This window comes from Halyomorpha halys, unplaced genomic scaffold, assembly GCF_000696795.3.
Source record: "Halyomorpha halys isolate HHAL.00 unplaced genomic scaffold, Hhal_1.1 Scaffold104.1, whole genome shotgun sequence".
NCBI classification, from domain to species: domain Eukaryota; kingdom Metazoa; phylum Arthropoda; class Insecta; order Hemiptera; family Pentatomidae; genus Halyomorpha; species Halyomorpha halys.
In genome coordinates, this window is record NW_027107578.1 from 742,746 (window position 1) to 760,834 (window position 18,089).

Below are 18,089 nucleotides of genomic sequence, written 5' to 3' on the forward strand. Positions count from 1 at the left end.
CATAGTCTTATAAATGGGATTTGGTCCAGGTGCAGTCAAATAGTAATTGGTGTACTATTTTTATTTGAGCCAACGTTTCACCCTGCGTTGCAGGCCTTCGTCCGGACTGTTTTGACGGAAGTCAAAGTCAGAAACGTTGGCTCAAATAAAAATAGTACAGCAATTTACTATTTGACCGGACCCGGACAAAATATCATTTATTGATACACATAGTCAATAAGCAATCTTCTAATACAGTCTTATAGTTTTAACAAATTAGATCATCACTTAAAATTGCTACGGATGTAAAAGAAAACATTTTTTTTTTAATTTCTGATTTTTTTATAACTTCAAACTCTCGAAATTCTAATAAAATGTAAAAATATGTAAAAGCAAAATTAAATAAATAAAAATAGTTATGTACATTCATATTGTTGAATTTTTTTTACTCCACTTTTTCTAAACTTTCTGTAATCCAAACACTCCTCTGCAGCAATTAGTTCGAATTATCGATATTACACTGTATAATTTTTATTATTCTGGAACTAATATTTTTTGGCTTAAGCTTGATCATTATTAATCTTTAGCTATAAGAAAGAACGCATGGTCATTATTAATAAAATTTTAATAAAATATTTCATTTCTAGAAAATGAAATAATTAATTCCACTTCTATTGATCAACATTATTAGTGTAGTATCACACTAATAAAGCGAGTGGAGTCTTAGAAGTGAATTATTGATAATAGGGTAGTGCTTGTTATAACAAACTAATTTGAATAAATATGCACCTTCCAAAGCAATCAGGAATTTCATATTCATTTTTGTGTTTTATTTTTTTGATTTATTTATTGTGAACTGAAATAGTCCAAATAAGCTAAATTTAACTTGGCTAATTGCATCTAGAGTACATCAATTCAAAAAGATTTTTGATCAGTGGCTTAAAAAATGTATGGAAACAAAATATGCAATCGCATAAAAATCTTAGCCTTAATCATTACTCAGAAATTATGAAAATTTAAGCTAATGTCAACGATCATTTAATAGTACATTTATAAAACAAGTTTTATCAAAATAGTTGGAACTTTGTTTTTTTTTTCTCCAGAAAACTGTAAAACAAAATGTAAAATCAATGATAAAAAGTGACATTTCCCGTGAGTGGATTTAATTGAAAAAATTGCTGACATCACAGGCATATACCTGTCTTAAATATGCAATTTAAGTTTCATACACTACGACGATTCTTTTTTTGAGCACTAATGCTATTAGGGCTCCGGAGACCTTAAGTTAAAAAGTGTATTTCTACTGGAAAGAAGCATTTGAAATTTAACACTATTTAATAATGTTTACAATACATCTAATTCACGAGTAAATAAAAAATAAATTAGACAATACAAACCTCCTTCCACCGCCGCCGCCTCCTCCTCCCCCTCCGCCGCCTCCTCCACCGCCACCACCACCACCACCACCACCACCACCTTTCCTTCTACGGCTGTACAAATATCTCCGTAATTCTCTTGAAATAGGTTTCAGATGCATAAAGTTACAAAATCCACTCCTAGTGCATTCCCTGAACAAATATAAAAAAAAATATGCATATAAGGTTCTAAATATTAAATATAGATAATGAAATTTAAATGGAATACATTGGAAACTAAAATTTTAACAATATTAGGAAACATATTTCATACGAATGAATTGACAATTGATATAAATTAAATTAGAATTAGAATAACATTAAAAAAACAGTAATATTCAACAAAACCTAAAACAGAACCACACCTAAAAATTAATTATTTAGAAATAGATTTAATTTTTTTATTATGAAGAAAATGTCTATTTTCTGGTTAATGAGGAGAATTCTAACTATTCAATTTATGAGGAGAGGTAAGATAACTGGATTTTTTAAATAAATAAATGAATGTTTAAGTAAAGCAGCTTTACTTAAAAAGGATATTGGACCATTTTAAATCTAAAACTATCTAAACTTAATTATAATATCTGGTGGTACCACATGAAGTGTTTTGTCAAAGAGGTGTCATCAATAATATCATACGAGTTAATACAATAACAAAATATTGATTTGTGACTCGTTTTTAAAACATAATTAGCTGCCAAAGAAGCACTATTTGTGGTAATCAGGCATAACAAACAATGTGAAACCTCCAAGACTTAAAAATTAAAGTTAGCCACTTCTTGTTACAACAATGAAATTTTTTTATAGAAGTCAGGGAGGATATTTGATGAAATGAAAAGAGCATGATCTAATAATATTATATGACCATTTCATGTGCTACAATCAGATTGTACAACTTGAATAATAAACAACACAGTAGAACCTCGCTAATGTTACTTTTACTAGTTTGACCATATCACGAAATCCCAATTCCTTGTGAGTTCACAATGAAAATTTCTCAGAAAGCATTAGTTCAATTGAAATACTTTCTACTCTTTTGCTAGGTACTCTCTAATTTTACTCCAAACAAGGCCTGGTGAAGTGAACTATTTCAAACTTGATATATTTTCAATCCGGATAAGTTCTGCGAACATTGGTTCACAGTAAATAGTTTTTTCTGCTATTTTGCACCTTTATTGACTGCCATTCAGAATATCTTCCTACAATTTAATATATTTTAATTACATTGTAGTTATTACAGTATTTTTTCACAATGAAAAAATGAGGTCTTAATAAAAAACAAGACTATTTCGTTAAAAGAAAATATTGACAGCCTTAAGTGACAGGACAAAAATGAGTTTTTGACTTTGAAATTTGACTTCTTGACACTTGTACAACATGATAAATTAGGACCAATCATTGAGAGGAAATTAATTATATAACATGTGAAAGTAAAAGAGAAGTATTTTACATGATGGCTACTGCCAATGAACTTGGACAATTTTTGATTCGGGATAAAACCTCGGTGGAGTAAAAGTATTCATAGCTATTATTAAAATACTACCTATAGAAAGTACTAAAGGTAGTGAAGGAAAAAGAAATTTTAACTTTTAATTATTAAATTATGCCTTCTTTCCCCCCCCCTTTCTTTAGTCAATTCAGAAGGTCGTAACACCCTTTGAGCCGTTCCAGTCTACTCTCTGGTCTCATCAAGATAAAATTAGCGAGGTTCTACTATAATTATTTTAATTTTGTTATAAAAAATTAAATCTTACCGTTCATTGGAAACAAGTAAACTTTTAATTACCGACCAATTGAAATACCAAAGTAGAAACAGCCTTTTTTCATGGCTAAAAATATTTATAGAATTCAAAATCCATCTTATACATCTCATTGTCTTCTTTATCTCGAAGAAACAGATTGAGAACATTGAAGAGAGAAGAAAAACAAACATTATCCATCAAAGAAATAATCGCAGATTTGAGTAGGCAGAACATACTTTTTTAGAACAAGCTAACTAATCAGCTTAGAGGATCATGTGATAGCAACAATTAAACTGCACTAAAAATCATGAACTATGAAGTTATAATTTTAGGCATCTTTCATGAAACATGAATGCCATGGTTGTGGACAAAAATTGATGTTTCAAAAAGAAAAAAACAATAAAAAATAAAACAAAAAAAGAAAAAGGTTGATTAATAGGAGAGGCTAAATAAAAATTAGCAAACTGGAAAATATAGCCACAAATAAACAAAGGTGAAGCCAGCTATCTAAAGTAACAAAGTTTAATTGAACTATCAAATAGAGAAAAAGAAGGAAAGAGGCGATTATGACTTAACTATGAAGTTTTATCCATACTTTATCGTTTATCTTCGCTGTTGCTTAATTTCATGCTTTCATATTTAAAAAAGTTTATATTTTCCCATTTGAAGAAATTTAATTAGTTACTCACTGCCATAAAAATAAATATTCATGTAAAGAAAATTAATTTCTTAATAATTTTGAATTACAAGCTTAAGGTCCCACCAATAGCAGTGATAGAGCCAGAAATACATGAAGATGCTCATAGAGTGCATGGGGAGATTTAGTCTTACTTACCTGTTAAGGTTACAAAGTGTAATTAAGATATTTAAAAAGGAATTACATAACGTATAAACTTGTAATATTGTTTCTTTGCTTCACGGGTATGAGTTAGTGTTAATTGTACAAGAAGAATAGTTTGTATTATTTTTGGTTTATAACTATACTAAAATAAATTTTTGTTTTACAGAGCAACGCATTATTGTTTAATTGTCCCATACAAAAAAATAGAAGTTGATCATCTTATAAAACAAAATTACAAGTTTATACATTGTCATTTCTTTTTAAATACTTAAATAAACAGAAAACTTTTTAAACTTAACATAAAAGCAAGAATATCTTTCTTCCACGCATTCTACGAGCACCTTCAATCAATGTCAGCTCTATGACCGATACTATTGGCACGCTGTGGACTTGTAATTCAGAATTAAAGAAATCCATTTTCTTCATCTTTACTTAGAAATGAAGAAGCAGCATATTAATCTCAATTTAAAACAGCACTTTCCGAAGCATATAAGAAAATCATTGAAATATTACAAAACAGCCTACACTTTAGATATATTTAAAAAACAGTAGTATTTAAAAACTAAAACTTGCTTAAAAGAAAATGAGCTAAATTTAAAGTACTTTGAATGAAATTGAAAGATTTTTCATTTCATATCATAGTAATGAATTCTGAATAACCTGAAGAGCTGAATCATTTCTTAATCTAAACGCTTTAAACAGAATTATTGTCAATCAATTAGAACTTGGAAATGTCAAAGTAGAAATAATTGAATTAGTTAATTGTAATAAAAGATTCTATAATTAACTGTAGGAAAAATATTCTACTTGTTTTATATACTAAATTATTGTACAATAATTTAGGGAAAACCTTATATTAGTTTTATAACCTAAAGTTGTAGTTAAATATTTGCTTTTTTTGTTTCCTCATCACTAAAGGTAGGGAGGGAAGTTTTGTACTCATGCAGGGAATAACTATGTTCTCAGAATCCGAAATTTCCACTTACATTATATGTTTTAGAAATGAAGGAACAAATTTAATTACACGTTTGTCTGTTGGTCTTAAGTCCATAATATGTTTGGGTATAGTAGATTGAACTGTTAATCCAATTTTGATGAAATGTTCAGGGACTGTCAAGGTTGATATATCGTTGGCCCATTATCAATCTTATCAAATTCTATCAGCTATTTTCATAAGAGAGGAAAACGGATTTTTTTTTACTTCAGTCAATAGTTTAGGGTATATAGTTCTGTAGATTTTATTCTATAACAACAAATCATTACCTTAGAAACTTAGATAATAACATATACAACAGAAATATGTTAATTTCCAGAAAAAGAAACATTAAAAATAATAAGGCTAAATAAAAAAGAAAAAAAGCTATAAATAGCGAGGTAACTGTAATGATCCATATACTCGTCAAACTTTTTTTTTTATGAATAATTTGTAATGATATAAGATTTGAACATAGAAATCTGAAGAAGTTTAATTAGCATAAAAAAATATTATACAAAAAATAAAATAAAATAAAATGATAAAAAGGAGTCTCAATAATGACTAAAATAATTGAGATGACTTATGGCATATTTTTGACTAAAATAGTTAGATAAAATAACTTGTAAAGATCAACATTAATTAAGAATTTTGTTTATCAAAACATTTTGAAAATTGTTCAATATTCATATGCTTATTAATTTAATTTAAAGCATTAATGAAAGCTACTGGTATCAATTAGAAAATAATGCACAGTCTTAGTGTCATCACTAACCAATACACACTGGTCCCAAGCAAATTCAAACCATAACATTGAACCGTAATAAATATCAATAAACAATATAATACTACCTATGTTTAAAAGTTAAAACAACATTCACTAGATACCATAGAAAAAAGTTATTAAAATAAATCTTTTTTATCATTTAATCAAAATTTGGGATAGCTATCATGGTTCACATGTGCTTCCTGTTTTAACATGTGATCATACACATTGGGAAAAAAAAAAGGTCCATTTAGAAATAAAAAATGGAGGCTAAAACAAAAGTTAAGTGTACCAATTTGGTTGTTTTCCAGAGGGCATTGTTTGGATTTACACCAATACAGCCATAGTTTGAAAAAAAAAAAAAGGAATTTGAACTCCTTCCCTTGAAAACCATTTTTAACCTGTTCTCTCTTATCATTTGCAAGGGAGGTGTTAAGTTGTTATCTTTCCTACTGTGTGAACCATGTATTACTGTTTTTTTTTATTAAACACCAGGGATCAAACACATCGGAATTTTTTTTTTATTTTTCCATTCCAAAATGGAGGCTAAATCCAAAGTTAAATATAATACTATGGTGGGTGGTTTAGGGCTTTGTTCAGATTTACCCCACTAAAGGTATTGTTTGTTTTTAAGTGAATAGAAGGCAGCACAATTTCTAGCTTTGCCTCATTAGGTGGGGTAAAATAAAAAAAGAAATTTGATTTTGAAACAAAATTTGGGTTTTTTTCCCCACTCCACCCTAATCGGATGGTTTAAACTAAATTTTGGTACTTATATGAAATATAACTTCATAATTAATAAATATTGTAGTTAAATAAATGAACAATCATTTAAAAAACAAGTATGTGTATATTAAAATTTCATGTTCTTTTGTATTTACTTTTACTCATTTTGTCATATCATACTAGAAATGACTGAATCTGAATGAATATATATAATAAATTGCAAATACAAGATCACACAAAATGTCAATTTTTCGGGATAACATTAATACAATATGAGTGGATGTAATTTAATTTAATTTTATCAAAAATCGAAAAATATTCCTTGGCTTCTAATTTTTTTTTTAAGCTAAAAAAGTTTATAATTTCATTTTAATAAAATCTTTGAGTCTGCGAGAAAATAAATATTATTTGTAATTATTCGCATTGTTTTTAGTACCATATATCATGAAATTTAAACATATCTTTTATAAAATAGTCCAATATCTTGAAAAATATGTCAGATGCTAAAGAATTTCAACTTTTAGTTTATATGTTTTACATGGTTAATATTGAAATGGACAATAACTAAGAGAATTGGATTTTGAATATTTACTTTTCAAAATTAATTTTCTGCTCGAAACAATAATTTTCAACTAATCACTTTATACTCAATAAATAAGTTTATTTACATAATGATACCTACAAAACTGACATTTTATATGATAAAGCCAGATATAAACATCAATATAATAATAACAAAAAATAAAGTGCTTCATATTTAAATCATAAGTATAAAATATTTACATTATCACATGTATAAGTATATTTTCCAGTTTTACCATAGATATAAAACAGAAAATATAACAAAAATAAAATATAATATTGTTGAATTACTGGTCATAAAATAAAAGTTTAATACAAGCACTTACAAAGCACAAACCATAGCAGAGCAAAATCAAATTCAACTTGCTTTGTTTCAAGTATTCATTTGACTTAAGTTATTTACATTAAATGATAGTATAATTTAAGCTAGTTCATTTTCCCACTAAAGTCGATAAGGCAAAATCCAAAATGGTGAATTAGAACTATTTTATGCACACAAATATGAAGATGAGTTATTAGTAAATAATTAAATCCAATTCTATCAATTAGCTCTGAATAAACAAAAACTGATTGATTCATCGAACAAGTATGAAACTAAATTCAATTCTTAAATTGGTATTAAAAATCTTAGTAAAAACTAATCAGTATTCAATGACCGCCTGTAAACATATTAATTTTAAATACTTACAGTATTAATTTTCTTAATTTCAGTTCTAATACTAATTGTATATCAGCTGAAAAAAGGCAAAATTATAAAGAAATTACATTCCAAATCTATTATGTTTGCACAAGAATCAATTTAATTAATTTAGAAAAATATTAACTACTATATTTGACTTTTTTTTTTTTTTTAATATTTAGCTAAAGAAAACTTTTGGTCAAAACGTTATTTTCCAAATAATTAAAATGGTAGAGCAATTTTAAGAAGTCAAATTTTGTACAACTAACAACACAATTTTAATTATATTTTTCAATTTGCAAAAGGTTTCAAATTAATATTCATATCATTTAAAAATAAAACTACTACAAATGAGATGAATAAAATTGAAAAATAATCGATCTTATACTTCCAAGTTTGTTCCTAGTAACATCAATATGAGTTGAAATATGAACCTATTATTGAGCAATAGATATTTTGGTAAATGGAATACATACCATTCATATCTTATCCATTATGAGGTAATGATCGGTTCAAATTAGTATCTTTGTAGTTAAAACCATATCAAACTTCATAATCATATGGTAATATACATTGATTTACTGAAAGTTCAAAGAATAAAATAATGCTTACAAAGAAAACTTACTTAACATGATATGAAAACCAAAAGAACCATAAAATCAGATAGTATACAAGGTGGTTAAAATTTAATGAATGCCCTATTAGCAGATATATAGCCTTCCTTACATGTACGCAGCGTATTATTAAGTTAGGTTCAATGATTACTCATTTAAATAACTGTGGCAGTTGATAATGAGGTAGTAATGATATGTTGAACTGATGGAAATCTTGACTTGAATCTAGTGTCCAAATTAAGGTCAATTAATGGTTCTGTGGTGCAACTAAAGACTTGGCCCACTACGAAGTACAAAGCGATAAACAATGAGGCTCCTATACACTTACGCGAAATAATGCAAAGTAACCGATTAGTTTCCCTCTTTAACTCTTTTTTTTTCTAGCTACCACAGAGAATGATATCCTCCCAAAAACATTGGGCTGCTCTAAATCACCTGTTAAGATTCATAATGGTGAAGTACAAAATAAATTTTAGAGTTAAGAAAACTAAATTACATTAGAATGATTCCTCTTTCACCTTGCCCACATGTGAAATAAACCATGAGGGAGGAGGATAAAATTTACGTTTTAGAGAGAGTGACATATGTCAGTTTTGGTTAGAAATCTCGTAAGGTACAGTAAAGAGATAAAAAAATTAAAGGAAAAACTACAACATTGTAATTTGATTAAGTTTCTAGTTTTTAAAAAGCTGAAACACTGTTTTGTCCTTATGATGAACTCTGGAGTTAACCCAATACAATTCTCAACAGGCTATATAACGCTACACAGTTTATAAATTAAATAAATTCTTATATCATTAAATAAACCAATATGAGCATATCACAAATAAAATATAATATTTTCAAGATATTAGTCCCTCCCTTAAGTCTTCACATCCTACGTACAATCACAAACTATTACATTTAAAATGGCTACTTTTTAATGCTCCTGGTAAACTGCTTCAATTTGAAACACGATATTGGCATCTAGTGCAAAATCGATATTTTATTATAATCATTATACTTATTATCAAGAGTTCTACAGATTAGTCAATTGAACAGCTGCCCTTCATAAGGTGACTTTCCAAAAATGTTATAAACAAAATTAAATGTCATAACTAGAATAAAAGAATTAATTTGGATATTAAATTTAAACTGTCAACTAAATTATTGACAACATAATCCCAGTTAAACATAAAAACAAAATATTTGTTCCAAAATGAGTTTTGACCATTATTTAACTGGCGCCCACTGCATGCCGATTGCATATTTTGGAAGAGAAAACCCATACTGCGCATGCTTCGATCAGTAAAACAATAAAAAGTCTAAACTCATGTTGGAATGAACATATTAACAATTCATTCTTCATAGCAGCTATAATAGATTTGGATATTTACTTTAAGTTAAATACTTTTTAAGGTTATACCAGGCAGCTATTCAATTTAGTAGTCAACTTATTAAATAAAATCTAGTACTTGATAGCGAATATGAGAATCACAATTTTTCATACCTAATGGCTTCCAATAGAAAGGACAATATATAGGCAAATAATAAAAAATGGAGAAAGTAGAATTTGTTTTTCTTTAAAACCCTGATTATATCAAGCACATGATAAAAATATTTTATCTCAATTATAAATAAATTTTTGACACTTCCAAGTTGATAAAAAGATTTTAGATTATTTATTTCAGCTCTCCAGAAGGATCATGGGCTAAATTTCTAAAAAAAAAAAATAAATAAATAAATTTTAAGAATCATGTTTTGAAACTAACAGAAAAAATAACTAGAAATAAAATAAAAGTAACGAAGCTGATGAACTGAAAAAAAAAAAAAACCTAATATCAGTAACAGGAAACTGATTCATCGATCGAGAAATAACAGAGCCAAGGGTTTACTCCGAAGGATCAGCTGAGAATATTCCTTTTCAAGCTAAGCTATAAAAAAATAACATAAATCAGTTGAAGCATTAAAAAAAATAATAGTAAATAAATTATTTAATGTTCCACTGCATGCTATCCGTTTCAACTATGCTAAGAACATATGATAAGAATTCGATAACTGTTCCCTAAGGAATCAGTCAATTAAATAAGTGTTCTCTATAGAATCCTTCAATTTTATAACTGTCCCCTAAGGAATAAGTTAATTAATATTATTCTTTAAAAACTTATGGCACACATTAAACAATGGGTTTTGGCTAAGTAGTTAACCGACCATTCCAAAATTATTTAAATATCATAGATTAACATTGTCACAAATATCAACAATTATAGATGAAACTAATAGGGTCTAATCAACGACATCACTATGCTATAGATGAGTGATCTTGGAATTTTTTCGATTTAAGGATGTTAATTTAAAATTAATATAAAAACATTCTTCCATTATCATTATAAAATAAAATATTTACATTACTTGAATAGTTCACTTTTAATAACAATAAAAAAAAAAATTACCAAAATAAATTAACTTTCAATTTGTTGATTGTTTAGGGTAATTTAAAATGGTAGTAAAAATTCTTGGTTTAAACAAAAGTTAACTTTACTATTTGACATAATAAACTATACAAAATTTCGGATACAGCAACACAGAGCTAGAGCCTACATATGCAACCAAATAGTTCGGTTGGGGGAGAGATATTTATAGATTATTATGGAAGTGCAATCGCACACAATTGTAATTTCCTGGCCCAAATAAGTAATTATAATTTTTGTAGCAAACTATTTGTTTGCATTATTGAAAAATATATTAGGGCTCAGCTACAAATAAATGATATACGTATCCAAAATGTAGCACATTTAAGAACTTGAATGGACACAAACCAAACTATTCAGTGAGCTCAGCATTTGTGGGCAAAGCACTGTGGTTTTGTAATCCTAATTATTTTAACAATCCAAAACTTAAATTATGATTAAATGAATCAAAAGTAAAGAATTTAATGAAACCATCTTATTACCTATTTACTATTATTATCTTACTACCATTTCAATCTTTAACATCAAATAAAGCTTTTCATTAGTCGTTATTTTTAGCTAATTAAATAAAATTAATTAAACGTATGGTCACAAAATAAAAATCATTTACACTAAGCTATTTTTTTTTTTTTTTAAATCCTATTACTTACAATAAATAAGAAGCAGAACTAGATGTCCAGAAAAAAAAGAAAAAAAGAAGCTAAATAACTAACAATAAAGGAAAGAAAAGAAAGAAGAAAATATATATAAAAATGAATGTCAAAGACTAACTGAACAAAACTGACTGATCTAACTATAACATCTTAAAGAATTGAATAAACCAGTCTATATTCATCTTCAGACCGAGCTTTCTTCATATCAATTGTGAATACATTCAACTTTAAATTGAATTTTCTCATAACAATTACTTTAATACATATCATATTACAATAAATAACTTGACTGTTTTTATAAAACACTCATTTAACATTCAATTAAGAACAGAAAATGTGAATAGTAACCATACATATTCTTAAAATATTGACTGAAATTTATCTCTCACCTAAATTTAGAATTAGACTGCCAAAACTTAACTATTGTTACTGATACCTTAAAAGTTAATTATTGGTCACCTTAATTAACAAACCACGTAACTCATTTTATCAATAAAAGTAGATTTAAATTCATTAAACAGATAAATAAGTTAGCAATCTCAAATTTTAAAAAAAATTTTAACAGTACTGTCCCTAACCAACTTTAATACAAAAATAAAAATTTTAATTAGAGACGAGAGTAAGTTTACCAATGGCTTATTTATTTATTTTCCTTTCATCTGTGGTATTAAAACTATTTTATAAATACTATCAAACGAAGATACATACTGAGAATAATAAGCTTTCTTAATTAATGGCCATTCTATATTAAATTGATGTTTTATTAAGTCATTTTCATTTTACACAATAAATCCCCTCAAAAGATTAATTTAAGCCAAGTAAGAACTGAATAACCCCAGAAACTATCTATCCTGAAATTTTATAGCTGATAATTAGCAATATTTGTCGGAGGACGAAGATATTTTGATGAATCTCTACAAGAAACAATATAATCAACAATGTTACGGCTCCTGGAAAAATAAAATTACATTCATAATTAACGACATTAACATAGATAAACAGTTTCATGTTAGATATATTAGATTACATCATATTAATTTAGGCAGGTTATTCAAATTAATTTTCCCGATATACGGCTTCCGAGTTTGATAAGACAGCATTTAATATCAGAGTCTTTCAAACAAAATATATCTTCGACAAATCTTATGAGCTGAAATCAGCATCACAATTTATTCCAATTGTACTGGATTAATAAATGGAAATGTAATAATGGATTACAGTGACAGAAACAGCATAAATATCTTATGCTTTTTCAAATCACTTCTTAGACAACTGGTACTTTAACATGTTCACTGTCAGCTAAAAGATAACTCATAGGTTAGGCAATAGCCTAGAATGGCCACAATGAGATAACTTTATGTATTTCTTACTAGCAATATATACAAATTTTTATAAAAATATAATGTACTTTATTAAAGCTGCACAAATATAGCTAATAAAAAAACCTAAGATAAATCTTAAATGGCGTCCAAGGCAATATAATGCAAACTAAATGTTTTATACTAGTGACAGTCAACATATTCAACAAGTACCGTAATGAATTAAACAATATTTACATGTCAAAATGACAGTCAATGAGCTTATGTACTCAGAAACACTGACACGACAATGTGCATAGACACGTTATGATAGAACTTTGACACTGTTTTGCACGGATGAAGTTCCTGATGATCATACCATTTAAGTTTTATAAAATATCTTTTAAGAGCCTTTCTAAGTTAGCAAAAGTTTAACATCCAAAATATTGCGGATAATACACTCGTACAGTAGTCAAAATGTGGAATAAGAAAAAGTTTTAAGCACATTATATTCCAAAAAGACGAAAATTTTAATGTAGTGAAGGTATAAAAATTCCTTTTCCTAAACAACACCTGTTAAATTAAAATTCTTTTTTTTTAGCAATAACAGAACCATTTCCACCCACTTAGCTTGATAGAGAAAGAGCTTTAAAAGGCCAGGGAAGTACTTAGCGCGAGCATGATAATGTTCGTTACATCACATTAACATTACTAATTAGATAGTTGGAGTTATGAGGTTTGATAATTATGATGATATGCATAAAATTACATGTATTATCTATCAACTATGTAATGTAATATTTTGTACTCGCTCTGGATGTCTGTGCTGAACATCTCGAAAGATCTCTTCAATGCAGCTCGAGCTTCTTTTTCTTTAACTCTATCCAAAACAAATATTACTTTTGAACTCAAAAACAATTAAAACCTTTGTATAGACATAAAAATTTAGATGAATAATTAACCTATCAATAATACAATTATTTGTTGTATTTTGGAAAACAATCTGTATTATGAGGTAGTGTATTTTTAAAATCTCCCTCATATTAGTAACAAAAAATTAAGCAGATTCTAACTGAAAACAAATTTAGAAATAGATTATGTTAATAATAGTTTAGATCAAATCTAGATTGGGCCCATTAAAAATATACCCCAAGAATCTAAATAAATCCGAACAGAACTTCACCTATTCTTTAAGCGACAGGTTCCCTTCGTAGTTTCATCATTATATGCTACTTATTTGAGATAAACAGTATTCATTACAATTAGTGTTCATTAATTCCAATACAAAATATTTCATTATACTCTAACCCCTCTTTAAAGAAAATGAATGTTCTAATGAATAAAAATTCGAAATATGATAGTCAATTATGGCCAATCTGTAAAATTTTGTCAGATAAACATTAACAAACAATAAAAAAAAATTCTTATGACAGGAAGACGTTTTATGAAGATGTCAGTAAAAAAACCTCAAACAGTTAAATAATTCAAGCGCATATTTATATTTTCGGATAATAAATTATTCAAATTGATATATGAGTAAATATTATAACGATTAGCTTATACATTATTGTATGTCTTTATCGAAATTTAAATATACAATTTATCAAAACATTAAATTTTGCAAAGAGTGGAGGAAAGATAAAACCTGAAATTTGAGAGAATAACTAAGAATTTTATACCTTATGGCCAATTTAAACATCGTGTTGGAATATTAATTTCTTCAAAAGAAACGAAAATAAGAAAAATAAAAGGAAACCAAACAATTTTCTATTACCAATGTTTTCAATTCAAAAAGATCCTTTAAGATCGACTGTGGTTTGCATTATAATGACCAGTTTAAATTGTAAAACAAACATAACACATTCAAAATGCTTGTATTAAACTTTTTTTTATCGATATAAACAACTATAGCTTAGCGGTAAAAACTTAAGTACATAAACATAATTTTTTTTATGTAATGAAATTTCACTAACATAAATAATTTTTTCAGCCTGCACATCAAAATATGATGATTCAGACAGATGTTTAAAAGTTAAAACAAACTGGTTAAAAGAGAAATAAAATACAAAATAACTTACCCCATTTCGTACTGTCTGCAACATGCTTCCCTGAAGTCAGTAACAGGGCTGAGTTCGGCATAAACCGGACGACCACCAAACCACCTGTTGTTAAGATCATTAACGGCTCTCTCAGCATCTTCTTCACGTCGAAACTAAATATCATTGATAGAATATTAGTTTATTTTTTTCTTACAATCAGAAGTAATGAGTTAGAATGACTATGATTATCAGAATAATGTATAATGTGAATTATCTACCAGATAAAAGGGCTGTATAGCTATTTTTATCTTGTTTTTTATCCTCTCATTTTATTCTCTTGAAAGTCTCTTTTCTAGAAATTCTTCATTTTCAAAAATTAATGATTTTTCCATGTCCCCAACTACCGAATTTGAGTCAATTAGGGCAATTTTGAAATAAAGATGTATCAAGGCTATATCGATGGCTTACTTCAAAGTGGTGCTAAATACATTCCAACTAACTTCATGAAAAATACAATTAAAGGTTATGTCTTTCAGGAAAATCACAACTTTTCAATTAATTTTCCTAAAAGAGGGAACCTTTAATTATATAGTTAATAAAGTTAGTGGAAATGTACTTAGCACCACTGTGAAATAGACGATCAGTATATTTGCCTATGCAAAGCTAAAGTATTGGATGGACTTTGGTTAAATTTATATTAGATCATGTCAACACAAATCACTACTTTTCTCTAAAATTGGATAAACCATTTTTGAAATATAGAATTGCCAAGGAAATTATACAAATGGATGGGTAAGTGAAAAAAGTAGTTGATAAAATCTGACTAAATTGGTACAAGACCCATTTTACATTCATCAGAGAAACTAAAAAGTCTGATTCCTGGGTACCACATGAGGTGAAAGAATGTCAGAATTCAAAAACATCAGTCAGATTGTAATTTCTCTGTTAGCTGCTATGTTCTACAACATCTACAATATTCTCCAAATCTATCTCCTACAGTCAAACATTTATTTTTTGGAGTTTGGAGAACTTTACGTGAGGAAAATTATTTACAATTGACATGAAAAAGGGTTTTCTGCTTTTGTTGAACCAAACTTTTTAAAATGTGGTACAAAAAACTTGATTAGTCGTTGGCAAAAGTGTGCTGAAAAAGATGGTAAAAACATATAATTGTTTTCTTCATCATTTGTTTATTTATATCTCGTTTCAAAAAATGAACATTTTATATGTAACAACTCAATACATGACTAATAATGCAATATAAGATGTTAGATATAACGTTCATCCTGCAGTAGTAACAAGAATTTCCAGAGCTTCATACAGTAAATGGTTAATCATCAGGTTATAGTTACATTATAACATAGTTACACATGATACATTATGATATAGTTACAACCATGTATTCTGCAACTGGATGAGAGGATTTAAACATGCCAATGTCAAAAACCTATCATCTTTGTCATATTGATACTTCCTCAATTTTTGTGAATTTTAGTACAGAGATTACTATCAACTATACAACTAAAATGGATCATAATATATTAAAGTACAAATCAAATTATTAAATATAATTATAGAAAATGTACTTCAAATAGTGTTCTAAATAAGAAGATAAAATAAAACAATACCTTTATATATACATTTCCAACAAGGTGGTCACCAAGATTATCACATACGTTCATTTCTTCAATTTCGCCGTACTGAAAAATGTAAGCTGTGGTATATATCAGGTATGGTGGATAATAAATCAAGGATTGATTCCAAATTGGTTATAACATACCTTGTCTTCACATTCCACAAAAACATCTTCAAAGAAATTATCATAATGCTCTTGCATTTCTTCATCAGAAACATTGCTTACCACTTGAAAAAATGAATAAATTTAGCAAATTAGTTATAAGAAACATGTAATAAATAAGATAATTAGAGCATGCAAATAATCTTACAATGGGATCCATCAGCTGACTTGGCTGAATTCTGGGGATTTACGTAGAGATTTTGCAGTAGCACAGTCTATAAACAAAAAAAAAAGAAAAATTACAAAACTTAACATTACTGAGGAGCTTAATTGAAGTAGACACTCCGATAAAAAAAGTTTAATCACCTGGCTAAAAGTGGGTTTATTATGAATCCTGGAACAACGGTCTCCATGTCGACAAGCTCCTATCTTGAAGTAAAAGGAGCAATTTACTCTAAAAAGTAAAATCATGGTTAGTACAATTAACTAGTTTTCAATACATACAAATTTGTAAGTACAATAGAGTATCATCAATGTAGAGGCAACACAAGATATCACTACTCCAAAAGAATAATGAAGCAAATGTAAGGTTTTCTGAAATCGATTTTTGGAGCCCATAAAATCAATAAAGTCAATCTGAAAAAATTTACAGTTGTTTCATTATTTATCTGAACCTGTGATATGTTGTTTCTCCATATATTCAGATATGCATTGTTTTATATACAATTTATAGCCAAATTTTTCCGACAATATTAGTTTAAACGAAATTCCATTGAAAGCTAACAAATGAAATTTATAATAGAAGAAATATTGTTAACAGTAACTATACTCAAGAACTTAGTTGAAGGAGCAGTAAAAAATGACTTCCCACCAACTTCTTGAAAAATATCTTCTTTTTTTTCACTATTTAAAAGGAAACTTACAAAAATTGACAAAATAGAGATATAAGTTGCTTCCATAGTGAAAATATATTATCCTTAATTGGCCTAACTTAAGAGCAGCAAGTATTTAAAAAAATGAGCATGCATCAAAATCTAGCTTAAGCTTTTTATTTTGTGACATTAATTTACTGAAAATTTAGAGATTGAAGATTTAATGAAAATTGAAATTTAAGTCTAAACAATAATAACAATGTAAATACCACACTCAAATGAGTAAAAGACTGAAAAATGACTTTAAAAGCAGCCCAGTAGAAATATGCTTATCACTATAAAAAAATAAAATAAAATATATTGGTCAGGCAATAGAAAGACATTTAAAAAAAAAACCAGTAATTAGAAAATAAATAAAATAAACAGAGGGATATTTTGAATACATTTACTGTGAAAGTGATTATTTAAATATTCTGTACTATTAACTCAATTAATTTAAACAATTTGAGAGCAATTGTGTTTTTAATTTTACAACAATATATTTTTAATAGTGATATAAAGATTATTGATTCCTCAATTAGTAGTATATGTGCTGATTAAGGATTCAAAAATTAATTATTCCAATACATAAGAAATAAAGTCTACATTTATTTCTATTAAAATTGCCTTCATATGTGCCAGATTATAAAACTTGAGAGTATTAAAAAACAAATAATAATAAT

The 18,089-nt window shown here is 27.4% G+C and overlaps 1 protein-coding gene across 2 annotated transcripts in view; it reads right to left on the bottom strand.

The window, feature by feature from the left end:
* Window positions 1-18,089, bottom strand: part of U2af38 (U2 small nuclear riboprotein auxiliary factor 38) — a 21,046-nt gene that overhangs the window by 1,246 nt on the left and 1,711 nt on the right. The window contains exons 2-8 of one of the 2 annotated variants that reach the window (XM_067045963.1): window positions 16,862-16,949; window positions 16,704-16,770; window positions 16,538-16,620; window positions 16,386-16,457; window positions 14,797-14,930; window positions 13,527-13,598; window positions 1,377-1,547 (exon numbers count right to left, since the gene is read on the bottom strand). In XM_067045963.1, the coding sequence (XP_066902064.1) occupies window positions 1,377-1,547; window positions 13,527-13,598; window positions 14,797-14,930; window positions 16,386-16,457; window positions 16,538-16,620; window positions 16,704-16,770; window positions 16,862-16,949 (687 nt within the window). The remainder of the gene's footprint in view (window positions 1-1,376; window positions 1,548-13,526; window positions 13,599-14,796; window positions 14,931-16,385; window positions 16,458-16,537; window positions 16,621-16,703; window positions 16,771-16,861; window positions 16,950-18,089) is intronic. The other variant, XM_024360205.2, reaches the window with a different exon arrangement.